At 39.8% G+C, this 16,335-nt stretch overlaps 1 protein-coding gene across 2 annotated transcripts in view; it reads left to right on the top strand.

Moving 5' to 3' along the window:
• Positions 1 to 16,335, top strand: part of NCKAP1 (NCK associated protein 1) — a 107,345-nt gene that overhangs the window by 44,627 nt on the left and 46,383 nt on the right. For both annotated transcript variants that reach the window (XM_065413201.1, XM_065413202.1), the window contains 6 exons: positions 1,224 to 1,280; positions 5,658 to 5,754; positions 5,928 to 6,034; positions 9,762 to 9,894; positions 14,179 to 14,260; positions 15,482 to 15,540. In XM_065413201.1, coding sequence (XP_065269273.1) covers positions 1,224 to 1,280; positions 5,658 to 5,754; positions 5,928 to 6,034; positions 9,762 to 9,894; positions 14,179 to 14,260; positions 15,482 to 15,540 — 535 coding nt within the window. The remainder of the gene's footprint in view (positions 1 to 1,223; positions 1,281 to 5,657; positions 5,755 to 5,927; positions 6,035 to 9,761; positions 9,895 to 14,178; positions 14,261 to 15,481; positions 15,541 to 16,335) is intronic.

Below are 16,335 nucleotides of genomic sequence, written 5' to 3'. Positions count from 1 at the left end.
GTTGATAGCTTTTAGTCCTTGTACATGTATCTCTAGAGAGCTGGATCAAAACTGCAAAGTGTGTTCCAGGGATTTTGTTTAATTGTACCATTGCTTGAACAGTTGGTTAGAAAATTATGCATCTACCTGTTAGATGAAAGTTCTGCATGCAGATTTTCAGTACACCTCTACCCCGATATAACACTGTCCTCGGGAGCCAAAAAACCTTACCGTGTTATAGGTGAAACCGCGTTATATCAAACTTGCTTTGATCCGCCGGAGCCTGCAGTACCCCCCCCCCCTCCGAGCGCTGCTTTACCGTGTTATATCCGAATTCGTGTTATATTGGGTCGCGTTATATCGGGGTAGAGGTGTATTTGCAACATTTAGGCTACGCTACAGCTCAGGTATAAGCTATGTTACTCAGAAGTGTGAATATGCCACCCCCCCTTAGTGATGTATGTTACACTGACCTAGGTGCTGATGTGGACAGTGCTATGTCGATATAGCTACTGATGCTTATAGGAGTAAGTCCACAGGAGAGCTCTCTCGTTGGCTTAGAGCATCTGCACTAGCATTGGTGCTGCTGTAAGCTCTGTAGTGTAGCCATAGCCTTAGCTTAAACCATAGACTGCTTCTTTTCAGTGCATGAACTGAAGGATTCTTATTCTGAGTACTGCCTTCTTTATTTTCATGTCAATTCAGAAATGATTTGGCAGCTGATCTATCAAGCAGCAAGAGTTAATGTAACTGCATTCTGTGGGGTTTCAAAAGGTGTCAGAGGGTCATGATCACCGTGCCCTATCCATATTAATAAATGGGAGAGATTCTGGTGGTGGTGTGTGGGGAAGGAGTAGAGGAAGAGGAATCTTATTTATTTGAAAGCTACAGCTATCTGCAACAATTTTTGTAAGATCAACCACTAAAATATTGAAATTCAGTATTTCGCAGTGAGGAAGGAAGCATCACAATACATTTTAATGATTTTTAAAGGTCTGTCAAATCAAGGCTATAAATATAAAATATGTAAAAACACAGGAAACTGAGATCTCGATCAAGGATGGGTGTTCCCTGTTACTGTCCAGTGGCTCATCTCATTAACCAGAGCAAGGTAGTCCTTATCCATGGGCTGTTTGCTAAAGGCAAATTCCCTTTGCTGTGGAACTACAGAAAGTATAGGGCCCTAGCTCTTACTAAGGCTGTTACCAATACTTGTTGACGTTTCACTGTTATTTCTCTCGCAGCTACAATAAACGGATTAATGACATAAGAGAGTGCAAAGAAGCTGCTGTATCACATGCGTAAGTATCTTATATAAAACCACAGCATACTGTGATTTTTCAGACTTGAGTACTGCTTACTTTTGCAAAAAGCTTAAAACCAACAACAATGTTAACTGGAATTTTTTTATATCATGAGTGCATTTAAATGGAACTTTATACTGAGCTATCCTGTCGTACTAAGCTTATTGTTCTTGGCTTTGTTTTCTTTTTCCTGCTTAAGAGAGGTATCTTCTTGTGTACTGCCGTTTTAAAAACAAACAAACCAAACCCTTACTTGAACAAAGTATTTGAATTGACATTTTTGTGCATTAAATTTTCCTAAATTCAGCATCAGTCATGAGAATTGAGTTTTTCACCTTCATATTAAGTCAGATCAAAATATATTTGTATTCACTATTTCATCAAGCTTCTTCAAGAGTAAAACTATTGTAAATAAAACATGGAACGTGAAGTTTTAATTTTTGAATAGTTGTAGCTGTGTAAACACTTAACAGTGGCACAGGAACACCACTATAGTTAAGGTTGTGTCATGACGTGTTCAGAGATGGACCTTTCTAAGTCCTTTAAAACTGACATGTTTAGTTGGATTTCTGAGAAATTTGGTGTACCTCAGGAGGTGCAAGGTAAAGTTTGTGATCCAAATTTGGAGCCATTTTAGCCAGGAGTTCTGAAGATATAATTCCTGGAAAATATTAGCCATTTAAATTTTTTTGGGGGGGGGGCTAGCGCTGGAGATGTGATGTGGGTCAAAATAATCTCAATCTGTAATGTTTTACCCAAGGTAGTGCATGACACCCATTCTATATTTGGGGGACCCAAATAGAAAATTTGTATTTAAGAAAATGTATATTTTTTTGCAACACACACACACCAATGCCAAAAAATAGCAAAAGGGTTTCCATTCCCACAATTTTATGTTTTAAATTCAACTTTTGTAAGTGCTCTAAAATCCAAATGGCTACTCAGATTGCTGTGAAATTTGATGTGCCTCATGGTGGCTCATGATAGTGTTAGTGATTCAAATTTGGGGTTATTTGACTGAGGGGTTCCAGAGTTACAGCTCCCCTCCCTCCCTCTCCCCCCAAAAGCATCAGGTGCCTTGTACTGTTAAAAAGAGAGATACTAATGACTGGATGAATCACAGACCTCTTGGTTGCTGTGATCTCACCCTTTAGTTAACACATCTAAAGATAAATTAATCACAAGCCCCCACCTAAGACAAAAGGATTTGGCTTCGAGTTACTGTAATTTGTGAGTCGTGGGTGGCAGTTTTGTTTTGGGGGGAATATAAGCAAAGTATTTGGGGGAAATATTATACGTGAATGCTTCCTGGGAGCAGAGAGGTGTTAGGAGGGTAGAGGTGTGGGGGAATATGGGGAGAGTGGTGTTGAGGTCATATGGAGAGGCAAATAAATGTGGTTGTATGGTAGTGGAGGTGAGAGAGGCTGGGGTGTTGGGAGACAGGTACAGCACCCCCTAGCTTGGCTAGGGTACCCCATCTTCCTGTACCCTCCAGCAGTCATTGCACCCCTACCTTCCTGCACTCCACAGCTCTGCTAGTGCACCCTACCTTTTGCACCCCCCCATATTAACAGTGCACCTCAACCCTCTGCCCCCCACCTGTGCCAGTGCACCCCAGCCTCCCACTCAGCTAGTGCATCATAACCTTCTGGTATCCCAATCATCCTTCACCCCTTCCCCCAGCTCTCCAGTGCACCCCAACCTGTTTGCACTGCATAGCTCTGCCTGAAGGAATTAGGAATTTTTAAGAACACTTTCGTAGATGTCCAAAAAGCCAGAATTAAGGAGGAAAGCCATATTGGTTAAAAAAGTGGTTTAGAGCAGAAATGAAGGCAGCTATAAAACTTGTGTGTGTGTGTGTGTGTGAGAGAGAGAGAGAGAGAGACACAGATGAAAGGTGAAGTTGATAGTAATGAATATAAATCAGACTGTAAGAACTTAGAAAATTGCTGAGAGAAGCAAAGGGACACAAGGAGCAATCTGTGGCCAGTTGAGTTAAGGACAAAAAGGAGTTTTTTAAAGTATATTAGGAACAAAAATAATCCTAACAATAGTATTGGTCCATTACTAGATAGAAATGGTAAAATTATTACTAATACTACAAAAAACACAGACGTTAAATATTTCTGTTCTGTATTTGGGTGGAGGGGTAGTCTCATCATATAACTCTTTCCATTTCACTAGTATCTTAGGAGAATGTTAAACAGCATCTTCTAAAGTAGCATCAGCTGGTCTAGGCAACTTGCATCCAAGAGTAGTTTTTTTTGTTTTTTTTTTTAAAAAGGCTGTCTGAGGAGCTCACTGGACCGTTAATGTTGATTTTCATTAAGTCTTGAAGAACTGGGGATGTTTCAGAAGACTAGAAGAAAGCAATATTGTGCCAATATTTAAAAAGAGTAAATGGGATGACCTCTAATTGTATGGCTGTCAGCCTGACATTGATCCCAGGCAAGATAATGGAGTGGCTGATACAGGAGCTGATTAATAAATAATTAAGAGGGTAATATAATAAATGTCAGTCAGCTTGGACATAAAGAAAATATATCCTGTCAAACTAACTTGATTTTTTTTAAAGAGATTTCAAGTTTGGTTGATAAGGTAATATACTTAGACTTCTGTAAGGCATTTGCCCTGGTACTGCTGTGACATTCCCCAGGGTACAATTTGGCCTGTTGAACCACTGTAGCCCTGAGTGCCTTTTACACTGCTTTGCTAGTGACAAGCAGCCTCTCAAGGCTGTGCTCACACACAGTCCTTAGCATGGAAAGTCACTTCTAGCAGAGTTACATCAATGTTCTCCCAGCTACTCATGAACAAGGCAACATCCGCAAATGCCCCAGCCTTGCACGCCAGGAATGTGTGTCTTGCACTGCTCAGGACCCCTCTACCCCCGAACAGAGTAAGCTCATTAAAAGTCCATCATTTCATTAAAGGGAATGATTATGCACCAGCCTTTTTAACCCGAGTAGAGATTCTCCAAACCCTTAAATCAAAACACACTGGTTTAGATAAAAGAATAGAAGAAGTTTATTAACTAGAGAGAGATTTTAAGTGATAAGTAGTAAAGGAATAAAAGTCAGAATTGGTTACAAAAGATAAACACACAGGCTATTTCCTAAACTTTACTAATCTAAATAATAATTGAAAGCAAAAGGATTTCTCTCACCCAAAACTTTCAGCAGTCCATACTAACTGGAAAGCCTTCCAGTTAGGACCACTCCCCCCAAGCTCAATGTTGGTTCTTTGTCTTTCAAACAGTCTTGCTTCTGTGAGTAGAGAAAGAGAAGGAGAGGTAATGTATAGGTCTTATTTTATACCCTCCTCCTCTTTGAGGAATACTCCATGAAACCCTACAACCAGGGGCACCCCTCCTAAGAACAGAGCGGATGGGGGGTCTCTGTGGGTCCATGTCCAGCCACAGATGGTCAGAGGCAGCCTGAGGACCCAGACAGTCACAGAACAGGTGTGGGGTACGTGTCTGGGGAGGGACAGAGTGCTGCCATTGGCTCATAGCCCAGAAGGGCAACAACAGAAGCCAATTGAGTAAAGCAGCACCCCGAGTGATTCTTTGAGCCTTCCACTCCTAGCTGTGCTTTGACCTTTTCTGCCTCCCAGTCTGCAGCTAAAATCTACCTCAAAATAACACTTCCATTTATCTGAACTCTGGGTTTGCTAAAATTTGATGGTCCCCACGGCCATTCAGATACATAGGAGCATATCATACTTAAGACCTGTACACTGGTTACCCTAATAGCCATCTACAGGTTTGACTTTTAACGGCGAATTAGACTTCTAAAAACTCAACTTTTTTTTCATTTTAGACGCAAAATACCTGAAAATAATTTCCTGCTACTTTTCCATTAAGCACAAAATTCAGTGGGGGGGGGGGGTTAAGACTTTATAAATAATACATCATCAAGGAAACCATGTCAGGTAGTTTATACCCCCAAATTTAGGTTTATTTAACAAAAATAAATGTTCAAATTTTCAAGGGACAATTTTTTTAATTTATGCATTCCCCCAGCATTTTTTGAAATCTCCACAATATAGCAGTTATGCTAATGCATGAGAACTCAAAGTAACTAGCTAGAAACCTGAGTGAAATACAAATTGAAAAGTGAGTTGTGAAGAGTAGATTGTTATTAAACTTCTTAGTGATTTAAAGTGTTAGTAATGGAGGTGACATTTTTAGTCTGACCTGTGTTCTTTCAATTACTGAATTTTCTTTGAAGTTGGTGAAATATGAACTGTAAATATTAAGACCAAGACACTTAATTTAAAAATAAAAATCTTTCCCCAACCCATTTTTATAGTGACTCAGAGTAGATATTGATGATTAATGAATTTCAATCTTTGTTTTTTTTTTTAATACAGTGGATCAATGCATAGAGAACGACGCAAGTTTTTACGGTCTGCACTGAAAGAACTAGCTACTGTCCTGTCCGATCAGCCAGGCTTGTTAGGTCCCAAGGTAATTGCAGTAGTTATTTTTGATGGGTATGTAGTCTATTACATTTTCTTTCAAACTTCTTACAATAAGCTAATTTTTAACATGTCTTGGAAAAAATGCTACTTTAAAAAAGGTAAAATCTATACATATAAGGTGTTTATTTTAGGAACTAATTCATATTTTTTCTTTTCCAGGCACTTTTTGTATTTATGGCATTATCCTTTGCTCGTGATGAAATTATTTGGCTTCTTCGTCATGCAGATAACATGCCTAAAAAGAGTGCAGATGACTTCATAGATAAGTAGGTTAACAATATTTAGTGTGGTACTTTAAATCTTTATGCAGAATTAACAGGGAAAATATATTTGAATGTAAGATGACCTGTGCAGGAATCATTGTGGGTGCATGCGTGAAGTAGGGCTGTTCAGAAAAGTGGAATTTTCAACTTTTCATTGAAATACTAAAACCTGAAATTTTAGCCAAAAACTGGAACTTTTTGATGATAACTTAAAACTTTGTGCAGAAAGCTGACACTTTTCATGAAAAATTTAGTCAAAACCCCAATTTATCTTGGAAACAGTTCAGATGGAAAATTTTTGACTAGCCTTGGTTTGTGTAAACCAGCTGCTTATACTTTTTGTTGAAGCAATGTAACAGAAAATTATATAGATATAAATTAGTTTTAAACTTATCTTGCATTGTAAAATTACTAATACCCCAATCCTATGGAGAAGTTCAAGTGACTAGTGTTAAATCAGATAGCCCTAATCCAGTTGTACAAAGTGCTATATATAAACAAGCAAGGTGGCAGCGGGAGACCTGGATAAAGAAATGATTCTGGTGGACTGTGGGGGAACAGCGCCAGCTCTCTTTAGTAGCCAATCCAGGAACTTCTCTCAGTCTTCAAGTGGACTAGCTACACCGTGAATCTCTTCTCCCATGAGAGTAAAAACTGAATGTTAAGTTCCTTGAAGGTCTGCTATCAGTACAGCAAGCTAACCGTGAATCTCTTCACACCAGTGAAGATAGAGCTTTCTGTGCTCTACAATTGGAATAGGAAACCCTGTAATTCAACCAGTGATCTATTCTCCATCCACTGGGGAGAGTCAGCTGATGCATCCCATTCACTTGATTCCATAGGTTTTGAGAGAGAGAAAAAACTGGACAAAATCTGATCCTAATAACACCATGCTGGCACCCATTAGCTATTAATCCTAATATTTTTCCTTCAACAAATTTTATATGCTGACTCTGTGTAATACTAGAAAAACTACATGTAAAGGATTGGTTTATGAAAAGAAAACTCCTAACAATATTGGCTGTCAGATCTCTTCAATGCCAATACCAAGAAGGGTATCCACCTTAATTTTATTACCTTACTTAGGAGAAATTACCTTGGTGTGTACAACTTAATCCTGGGCTATCTGTGGTATGCAAAAACCCTTTGCACTCAGTGTTTGAGGAGCCATCAGAGGCCCTTCTGTGAATGTTGTCCACTGTGTGTGTCACCCTTCACTGTGCAGGTCTGAGGTCTGTCATAAAGCCCTTGCTGGGTAATTCTTGTATGGAGATTAAATACAGTGTTGAATGGACTCTCACGTTCCTTTTCTCAAATCTTTGTGTCCATTTACTTGTTTTAGGTAACCATTCGTAGTGATGGTTACCTTACAAAGGAGTGTGGGGAGTTTCCTAATGTTCCCTCAATAAGGTGGCTGTTGGATAATCCCTAACTTTATTTACAGGCTGGACAGTAGTTTTCCTAGAACCAGAAAAATTACAATTAACATACCTTGTGTTTATCTTACTCACATGTGCCATAACCTAGATTTAGTCTAGTTAAAATTCTAGACTAGGACCTTAAAATTCTAGTTACTTCGCCATCTGGCTTCTGCAGGTCAGAGTTTTTGTTCTATTCAGTAGCTCCAAGTGTGAGGAGAGGCCTTCATATCCTAGCAGAGTGGCTCTTCATATGTATTAAAGAAGTATACTAAGCTCCTTTTGGGTGTCCAGACACCTTCCACCAGAACAATCACTGCCTTTTGGGTAGAACAGAAAATCTCTGTGGATTAAATCTACCAAGTAACTACCTGGCAATCAGTTCACAGCTTCATTTGAAATTAAGTGGATGTCTAGCACATTAACAGATACGGTTTTCAGACAATACTGGGAGCCATAGTCTAAGGCAGGCCTGCACAACCTGCGGCCCGTGTGGGCTCACTGTGCGGCCCGCGGGAGGTGAGTAGGCAAGCGGTGGGTGAGGGAGGGGGGCTGAGTAGGCGAGCGGGCGGGGAGTGAGTAGGCGAGCCGGGGGGGGGGGGGGGCTGAGGAGGCAAGCGGGCGAGCAGTGGGGGGGGGGCAGGTGAGCCGGCGGCGGGGGAGGGGGGGCTGAGGAGGCAAGTGGGTGGGCAGTGACGGGGGGTAAGTAGGCGAGCCGGGGGGGGATGTGGGGCTCAGGAGGCGAGCGGGATGGCAGTGGCGGGGGGTGAGTAGGCGAGCCGGGGGAGGAGGGCAGAGGAGGCGAGCGGCGAATTGGTGGCTGACCTGTTCTACTGATCTGGTCTGGCTCCCATCCCCTCTCCAAGGGTTGCAGCTGTCTGGAGGTGCCTGCCTTCCATGCCTACCTCATTCAGTCAACAGGGCAATTGATTACAAAGTGGGGGGAAGATCTTATTCTATTTCTAGCAAAAAGACATTTTTCTTTTACCTTAATTATACTACCTTAGGGGCCCGCTATAACATATTACTGAGGTTCAATACTGCTGTTTCGGTGGGGCGGCGCTGGGGAAGGAGGGTTTGTTTCCGCAGGGCAGGTGGCACTGGGGGGGGGGTGTTTCCGTGGGGTGGGCAGCGCTGGGGGGGGGGAGGTGTTGTGTTTCGGGGGGGGGGCTGGATGGCGCTGGGGGGGGGGGTTCGGCGGGGCAGGGGGGGGTTGGCCCTCAGCTGTTTTCTTTGGAGTAATATGGCCCTCGCCGCTTTACGAGTTGTGCAGGACTGGTCTAAGGCCAGATCTGTGCTAAAAAATTAAGTCTATCCAGGTCTATCACTTGGGGAACGTTGAGTGACGGATAAGATCTAATTTTCCAGTGCTAGGTTGACAGAAGAATTTTTCCATTGACTTACCTACTGCCTTTTGGGGAGGTGAATTAACTACACTCATGGGAGAACCCCTCCCATCGCTGTAATGAGTCTCTACACTGAAGCGCTACAGTGGTGCATCTGCAGTGCTGCAACTGTGCCGTTGTTGTGTTTCAAGTGTAGACAGGCCCCAAGATGGTGCTGCTCCCTAGTTCTTTGTATAGTATAACTCATTGTGGGAACTACTAGGCATAGCCTGTTTCCAGCAGATAAGGAAACTTTGATCTTATCTTGTAAATGGATTTATTTTTTAGTAGGGAGAACTTCCAGTATGAAAGCCTCACCATTGTAATTACACCTCTACCTCGATATAACGCTGTCCTCGGGAGCCGAAAAATCTTACCTCGTTTTAGGTGAAACTGCGTTATATCGAACTTGCTTTGATCCACCGGAGTGCGCAGCCCCGCCCCCCCGGAGCACTGCTTTACCGCGTTATATCCGAATTCGTGTTATATCGGGTTGCGTTATATCGGGGTAGAGGTGTATTGTTTAAGTTGTATTTCACAGAATTAATCAATTTGATTATAGATGATACAAACATTTCAATTGGGTGCTAGTGGGAGAGGGAGGGCTTCTTTGGAGAATAGAGTTTGATCTAAAAGCATTCCTTTGGGGCCAGAGCTTCATGTTTTTTACCCTTTGGCCTCTTGGTGTCCCTCCTTACAGAAACTCAGCTCTACAAGGTGAGACCAATAGTTTCTTGGTTTCCCCTGTTCACTGAAAGACTCTAGTAAATAATCTTTTTTAAAAGAAAACAGTGAAAGCTTAAAGCCAATAAACTATTCTAAATCCTTTATAAACAAGTGTTTCTAGTGGAAAGGGCTCTATCTTAACCTCTTTCAAGAGGGGTATGTTTTTGTATTTGTAAACTTTTCCTTTTTTTGCTTCCTAAGGCACATAGCTGAACTGATATTCTACATGGAAGAGCTCAGAGCTCATGTGCGAAAATATGGACCAGTGATGCAGAGATATTATGTGCAGTATCTCTCAGGTTTTGATGCTGTGGTCTTAAATGAACTTGTGCAGGTGAGAGGTTGTTTGTTCATTTGTTTTTATAAAAATGTGCAGGTTTGCCAAAGAGCTTGTTTAGTTGTTGTCTCTGATGTGGTATTTAGAAATGCATCTCACTTTGTATAAAACTTTGATTGCTGCATTTGTGCTGTTTAAATAATAAATATTGCAAAATAAAACAAACCAAATTAGTTCATGGTTCAGCTTTGTGCTATAAAGATTGGACTTCGATTACCTTGTTAATGTAAAATTTTTTTTTAAATTATCTGTTGCATTTGATGAAAAAAAATCTATATTCACCTAAAGGTACAAACTGAAATAGGTTAAGATTCCTGGCTGTGTTCTTTCACCAACTGACTGGCAAGAACACCTGTAGCTTCAGAGTTGTAAAACTGTTGAACCACCTCACCAGTGTATAGTACATTCCTGCTTCTATCAGTGTGAAAAAGGATCTGACAGGATCTAGACTACGCAAATACTTTAGGTTTTTCAGCTGTATTTTCAGCATTTCTCAACAGTTCCCTCGACTGTTTTCCTCAGGAATAATATTCTTTTGTGCCTTATTGCTTCTGATCTCACTTGAAAATGTTTATATGTATTTATTTGTCCACATAGAGCAATAAGGCTTGATGCCTTTAGTAGCACTAAGTTGCCTTTGATTAGATTGTGATAGTCTTTTTTCTTTTGTGATATTTCTTCTTTATAAGATCTCTGGGAAGCAGAACAGTGCCCTCAATTGCTGCCCTGAGAGTAGTCATAAGATGTAGTTTATCAGCATAATGGAGACACCTTGGCCCATACTACTTCACAAACATGCTGAATAGGAGGGAGAAACTAACTGACTGGAGCCCTCTGGCACCCCTTATAAGCCTGCATCCATCCATCCACCGATAGGTACCATAACTATGCCAGCAACATTTTATGATCAGCAATATCAAAGGCAGTTGACCGATCTAATAAAATCTTTGTGGACTCTTGGTTCTTGTCCATTATCAGCAAGAAGCTTGCAAATTATGCTGGTGGAATCTCACTCACACGCCTACCACTAGATTGGCCAATGTGAAGGAAATCTGAGGAATGTAGGTATTGTCAGAAGTTGCTTTGCCACAACCTTCTCTATTCCTCGTCCCCTCACAAAAGAGATGAGGGGATAAGGATTAGTGAGAGGTGTGTGTGGTGGTGGGTTTGTTTGTTTTTTTGACTAAGGGCCTGATGTTATGCTTTTGTATTAGCTTGAGGGTCATTTACAGCAGGGGGAAAGGGCTTCACAGTTGTTGTAAATATGGAAGCACTCACTATGAAGTGGAAAGCACATGCAGAGGGATTCAGCGCTTATGTCACTTGGTTTCTCTAGTAATCCCTCTTCACAAAACAGTTCCCCAAAAGGATCTTGTATGTTCTTTGCACACTAACAGACCCAATATTCTAAAATGTGGTTACAGTTCAAGTACAGTGAAATCCTGGCCCCGTCTATATCAACAGCAAATCTCCGATTGACTTCAGTGGGTTCTGAGTGTCATACCAATGTTCTACTTCAAAGAGCAAGGAGAGACATTTTGTCTTCTGTGTTGGGAAATTTTAGGTGTGGAACTGCAGATGTCTCAAAAGAAATTTCTGACCGCAAAGGAGAACATGCTCACAAACTTCACTGATTCCTCCCCATCTCCGGGGGGGTGGTTGGGGCCACCTTCAATATATGGACCTCTTTGCAATACCTCTACCTACTAAGTTGCTGGTTTTTTACACGAGAGACAACCCTGTACCATGGAGATGGACATTGGGTTCTTACCCACGAAAGCTTACGCTCCCAATACTTCTGTTAGTTTTAAAGGTGCCACAGGACCCTCTATTGATATCCATGGATATCTTTGCTTTTTCATAGGGAAGGACTTTTACATACACCTCGCACGGTTTCATAGATAAGAAGCCTGGCCAATCTGAGTATAAATGTGTGTTCCAAGATGCTGATAATGCCTTACTATCTGAGAGAGATCTGTTTCTCATCCCCACTGGATGTGATAGTGCTCAGCCCGTTAGGTTGAAGGTTTCTCCACATTTGATATCATAGCACCTGGGCACATCATCTCCCAAGTCAAGTCCCTGTCTTCACTAGCTCCTGAAAGGGTAGAAACAAAGAGGTTCAGTGCTTCAAGGCAGGTGCCTCAAGTTCTCCCATCTGTTCAAAAGGAGTTTGTCGAAGTATATGTAACTGACTGGAGATGAGGTTCTTCACTAGTGTCATATCTCTTGCCTGTTAGGACAAGCCAGTAGGGTAGAGAATGCAGAGATATCACAAGAAAATTCCATTTATTTTGTCAGAGTAGCTGTACCTAAAATACCAGTGGCCATGCCTGCAAACCAGAGTGGTAGAGCATGGATGGCTCAAAACTCTCAGATCAAAGAAGCTGCTGACTATATATATTATAGTGTGTGTTTATATTTGGAAAGTGACTTTCACTCATCATTGTCAAGGGCATGGGGAGACTAAGCAACAGAACTCAGAATCAGACTTCACTATGTGATTCTTGAAGGCCAGGACCCTGTCTCTTTTGGATAGTATTAAATATGCTGATAATATTCAGCAAATGAAATTTCCAAAGCAAAAGGCAAAGCAGACAAGTTTTGAGTTTATGTAAAATAACTTGCCAGGAATAAAATTGGTATCGTGTGAAAATTGTTTTGTTTTTAAAGCTCAAAGAAATTGGAAATTAGTATGATTAATACAATATTAGCCAAATTATTTTCTTCACCTAGAGGATGACAAAGGTATGGAACGGTGATCTACTGTATTTAGACTATACTCTTGTGTGACCAGTAGGTGGAGCTCACATTTTGCTAATCTGTACTTCCGTCCACATGAGTGCATTCATTTCTTATTTAATTAGATTGTAGATTTATAATTAGGTTGAATGTGTTGTAAATTCTCCTTTAATTATTGAACCTTAATACTGTAAAACAATAAATAACTCTCCACAGTTGTTTACATTTTAATTTTTTTTATATTGTGTTATTTAAAACTAAGTGAATACTTGGAGTTACTGATTTGGAATGATTTATTTGCTTCTAGCAATTAAATACCTGCTTTTTGCTGCTTATATATGTTCCACCTGTCATCAGATCATCCTTATCTATTATCTGGAAAAGTTATAACTGTAAAAGTTGTACTCTTATTTCTTCTCATCTACATGCTCCGGAGTGATGGTATAAATTAAATTTTTCTGAATTTGGCATCAGTGACCACTGAGAGATTATTTCCTAGACGCAGTAAATGACATTTGAGCTCCTTGTACAAATGTACATTAAGATGAACCATGAAATGAGGAAATGATCATAATAGCGGGTTGAGTCCTGGGGTTAACTACTTTTAGTCCTTGATCAATACCAAAAACACAGGGATAGGTTGAAGTGATTAAGTGGTGAGATCCAGTATCTCCTGAAACTCCAGGTCTGGGGAAAAACCCAAGAATATTGACCATAATCAGAATCATATAAAATTACTGTTGTGGTTTAGTAGTCTTCCATTGCAATATGGTCTTAGTGTTTACAACAACTGCTATCTCTGTGAAACAATACTTTTTTTATATTGTCTGAAAACTTCATATCTCATCTTCCAAATGGTATAAATCAGTGGTTTTTTACCTTTTTTGTTTCCGGACTCCTACAAAATTTCAAATGAGGTGTGGACCCCTTTGGAAATCTTAGATGTAGTCTGTGGACCCCCAGGTTGAAAACTACTGGTATAAATCATATCTAACTGTCGGTTCATGAACTGTTAGATGTGGAAATCATAGTTGAAGTGGGATTTAATAGGAAGCAAGGTGGTGAGCTAGTGTGATCATGTGTTTAATAGTCTGTCTTGCAGCTTGCCTGGTCTAACTTTTGCATCCAGAGAGGTCAGGTGGCCATCTAGGTCAGCAAAATACTAGGAACAGAAAAATGTGTAGTGACTATTGCATGAATGACTAGGCTGGAGAGTGTGGAGGCTTTATCTAGAATGCTCATAACAGTGCACTGTTTACTAAAGCATTGCTTAAATCCATTTACAGCTACATAGGGATTGTAATATTTTTTTCTTATCACTGTCTGAGGACAGCTTGGAAAAGTTTACTGGTTCCAGAACCACTTGCACCAGTCTCCTAAATGAAGGCTGCCTCTAAAGATATTGTTTTCTTGTTCTTAAAGTTAACTTTTTAAAAATAAGTTTTAAAAAAACCACTGTGTATTTACTAAATTTGTGGATGTGATTATTCTTGATATTGTTTCTGTGAAGCAATTGATGTGTTTCCATTGTTGTTTTAGAATCTTTCAGTGTGCCCTGAAGATGAGTCAATCATCATGTCCTCCTTTGTAAACACTATGACTTCCCTGAGTGTGAAACAAGGTAAGTCTGTTCAGATGAAGAGCTCACGCAAAAGTCAACTGAAGCTCAGTCTCTATTACCTTGAAGCTCAGGCTTTCTGGTGTTTTAGGATCAGAGATATTTTCTCTTAATCCCATTCTGTATGGTGGCTGCTTCTCTCCATTCTGCTTCCTCCTGTTTGCTTCCTGTTGTCTTGTATAACCCCATCTGCTTGATACATCAGTGCACATTCAGCAAAGGGAAATTTACTGGAAGGAATCCTGCTCTGATTTTCAGAAATTAGTATTCAAGTAAGTTTCACATTGCTGTTGCTGACACATCTGTAAATAGGAAAGAGTGTACCTGGAATCTTAAGCATGAGTGAAACACTTACATCAGGCAAAATGCACTTTCATTGCTGCTGCACATACATTATGTCATGGTGTTCCACTGATTTCAGTGAACAGAATTTGGAATGCCGCAACATAGCATCAAAGTGATTAAGTGAAAGAGGAGGAAGAAAAATGGTGGGATAATAGAGCATTGAAAGTATTAAAAATTACTTTGTCTTCTCTGTAAAATGCACAATAGGCAGAACATCATCTTTATTGCCCAGTGGGCATGTCAGGGCAATGTAATGTGGTGGTATGTCAAATTTCGTGTAGTGGTATGTCAAACTAGACTACAATAAATTCAATTTCTGGTAGGCATGTTATTAACCTAAGGGACTCCTTCAGTTTAATCTTAAGTTACCATTGTCAGTGCACACAATCTAGGATAACAGTGTATTGTATTACTGCTTTTCTTACTCTGAGGGGACCAGAGTCCATTCCTTGAGAGGCAACTTCACCTGTTAGGCTGTGAGGAAGAGGTCTGCAAAGCAGCTGTGTGGTCCTTATCATACATTTACCAGGCTTAGGATAGACACACAAGCCTTTGTGTGTCTAGCTGCAGCTTTGACAAAACTGTCGTGGTTTTTCTTGTAGTAGTCCCACTTTTTCATTTAAAGTGAGTGTTATTCATAACTCATACAGATAAATGCTTTATCCACTCAAAGGTAATTTTATTCCCACGATCATATATGCTGGGTTGGAATAATTTTTAGTAAATTATCAGACCAAATCTAACCTTATTCTCCGAAAGAAAGTGATCATTAAGAGACCTGTTATTAAAATTGTCCTTAGAAAAATGTGATTGAATTTTTGTGTTCATATTTACTCTTTAAAGATTTTATTTTACAGTCTGTATTTTTTTCTGATGCAGTTGAAGATGGGGAGGTGTTCGACTTCAGAGGAATGAGATTAGATTGGTTTAGATTGCAGGTAAGTTTTAAATGTGTGTACGTTTGCAGGTATGTTGTAAGGAATAATTTGTTTTTAAATTATTGCCTATTTAACTGTGTTTATCTTGCAAATGAGTGACAGATATTCAAAGAAGGACAACTTAATATACTGATACAAAATAAAATTTAAGTAGATAATCCATTGACATATTTTATTTTTATTCTTTATATTTTCTGTGTATGTCTTTGTAAATACCTAATACAGTTAATACTGTTTAGAAATCAAATATACTGAACACAACACAGTATACTGACACCTGAATACACCACACAGTACACTGGTACTTGATTCAACCAAAGGAATTTATAGACTTTTTTTATAGTGTGAGAAAATAATGCAGTGTATTTCTTTCTGATAAAACTGTTGCTTTACATTAAATTACATTACACAGTGCTTCACAAATGGAATAAGTCTTTTCCAGGCAGGAAATTTCTACTCTAGCTTTGAATTTATTACAGATCAGAAAGAAAATTGTAGGGTTTTTAACTAAGAATTAAAAAATAAACATTCAAGTGTCTAAATACTTAATGCTATAGTGTGGCCAGCTATATTAACAAGGTGCCAGTGTATATAACTGTATTATGTTCCATTGCATTGTTCATTGGTTGCATTTGAGATAATCAGTATAAATGGCATATCTAGTATTGTCTTAGTGGTTTTCACATAAATGTCAGCTCTGGAAATTCAACCCTGGATCTGAAAGTTGTGTTCTTTCTGGCTCTTGCATTATCACGGGTAATACAGATTCCTCAAGCTAAGTTCTGATCTTATTTA

This window comes from Emys orbicularis, chromosome 11 (assembly GCF_028017835.1).
Source record: "Emys orbicularis isolate rEmyOrb1 chromosome 11, rEmyOrb1.hap1, whole genome shotgun sequence".
NCBI classification, from domain to species: Eukaryota; Metazoa; Chordata; order Testudines; family Emydidae; genus Emys; species Emys orbicularis.
The sequence above is the reverse complement of the archived record's forward strand: the minus strand, read 5'-3'. Positions and strand labels throughout refer to the sequence as shown.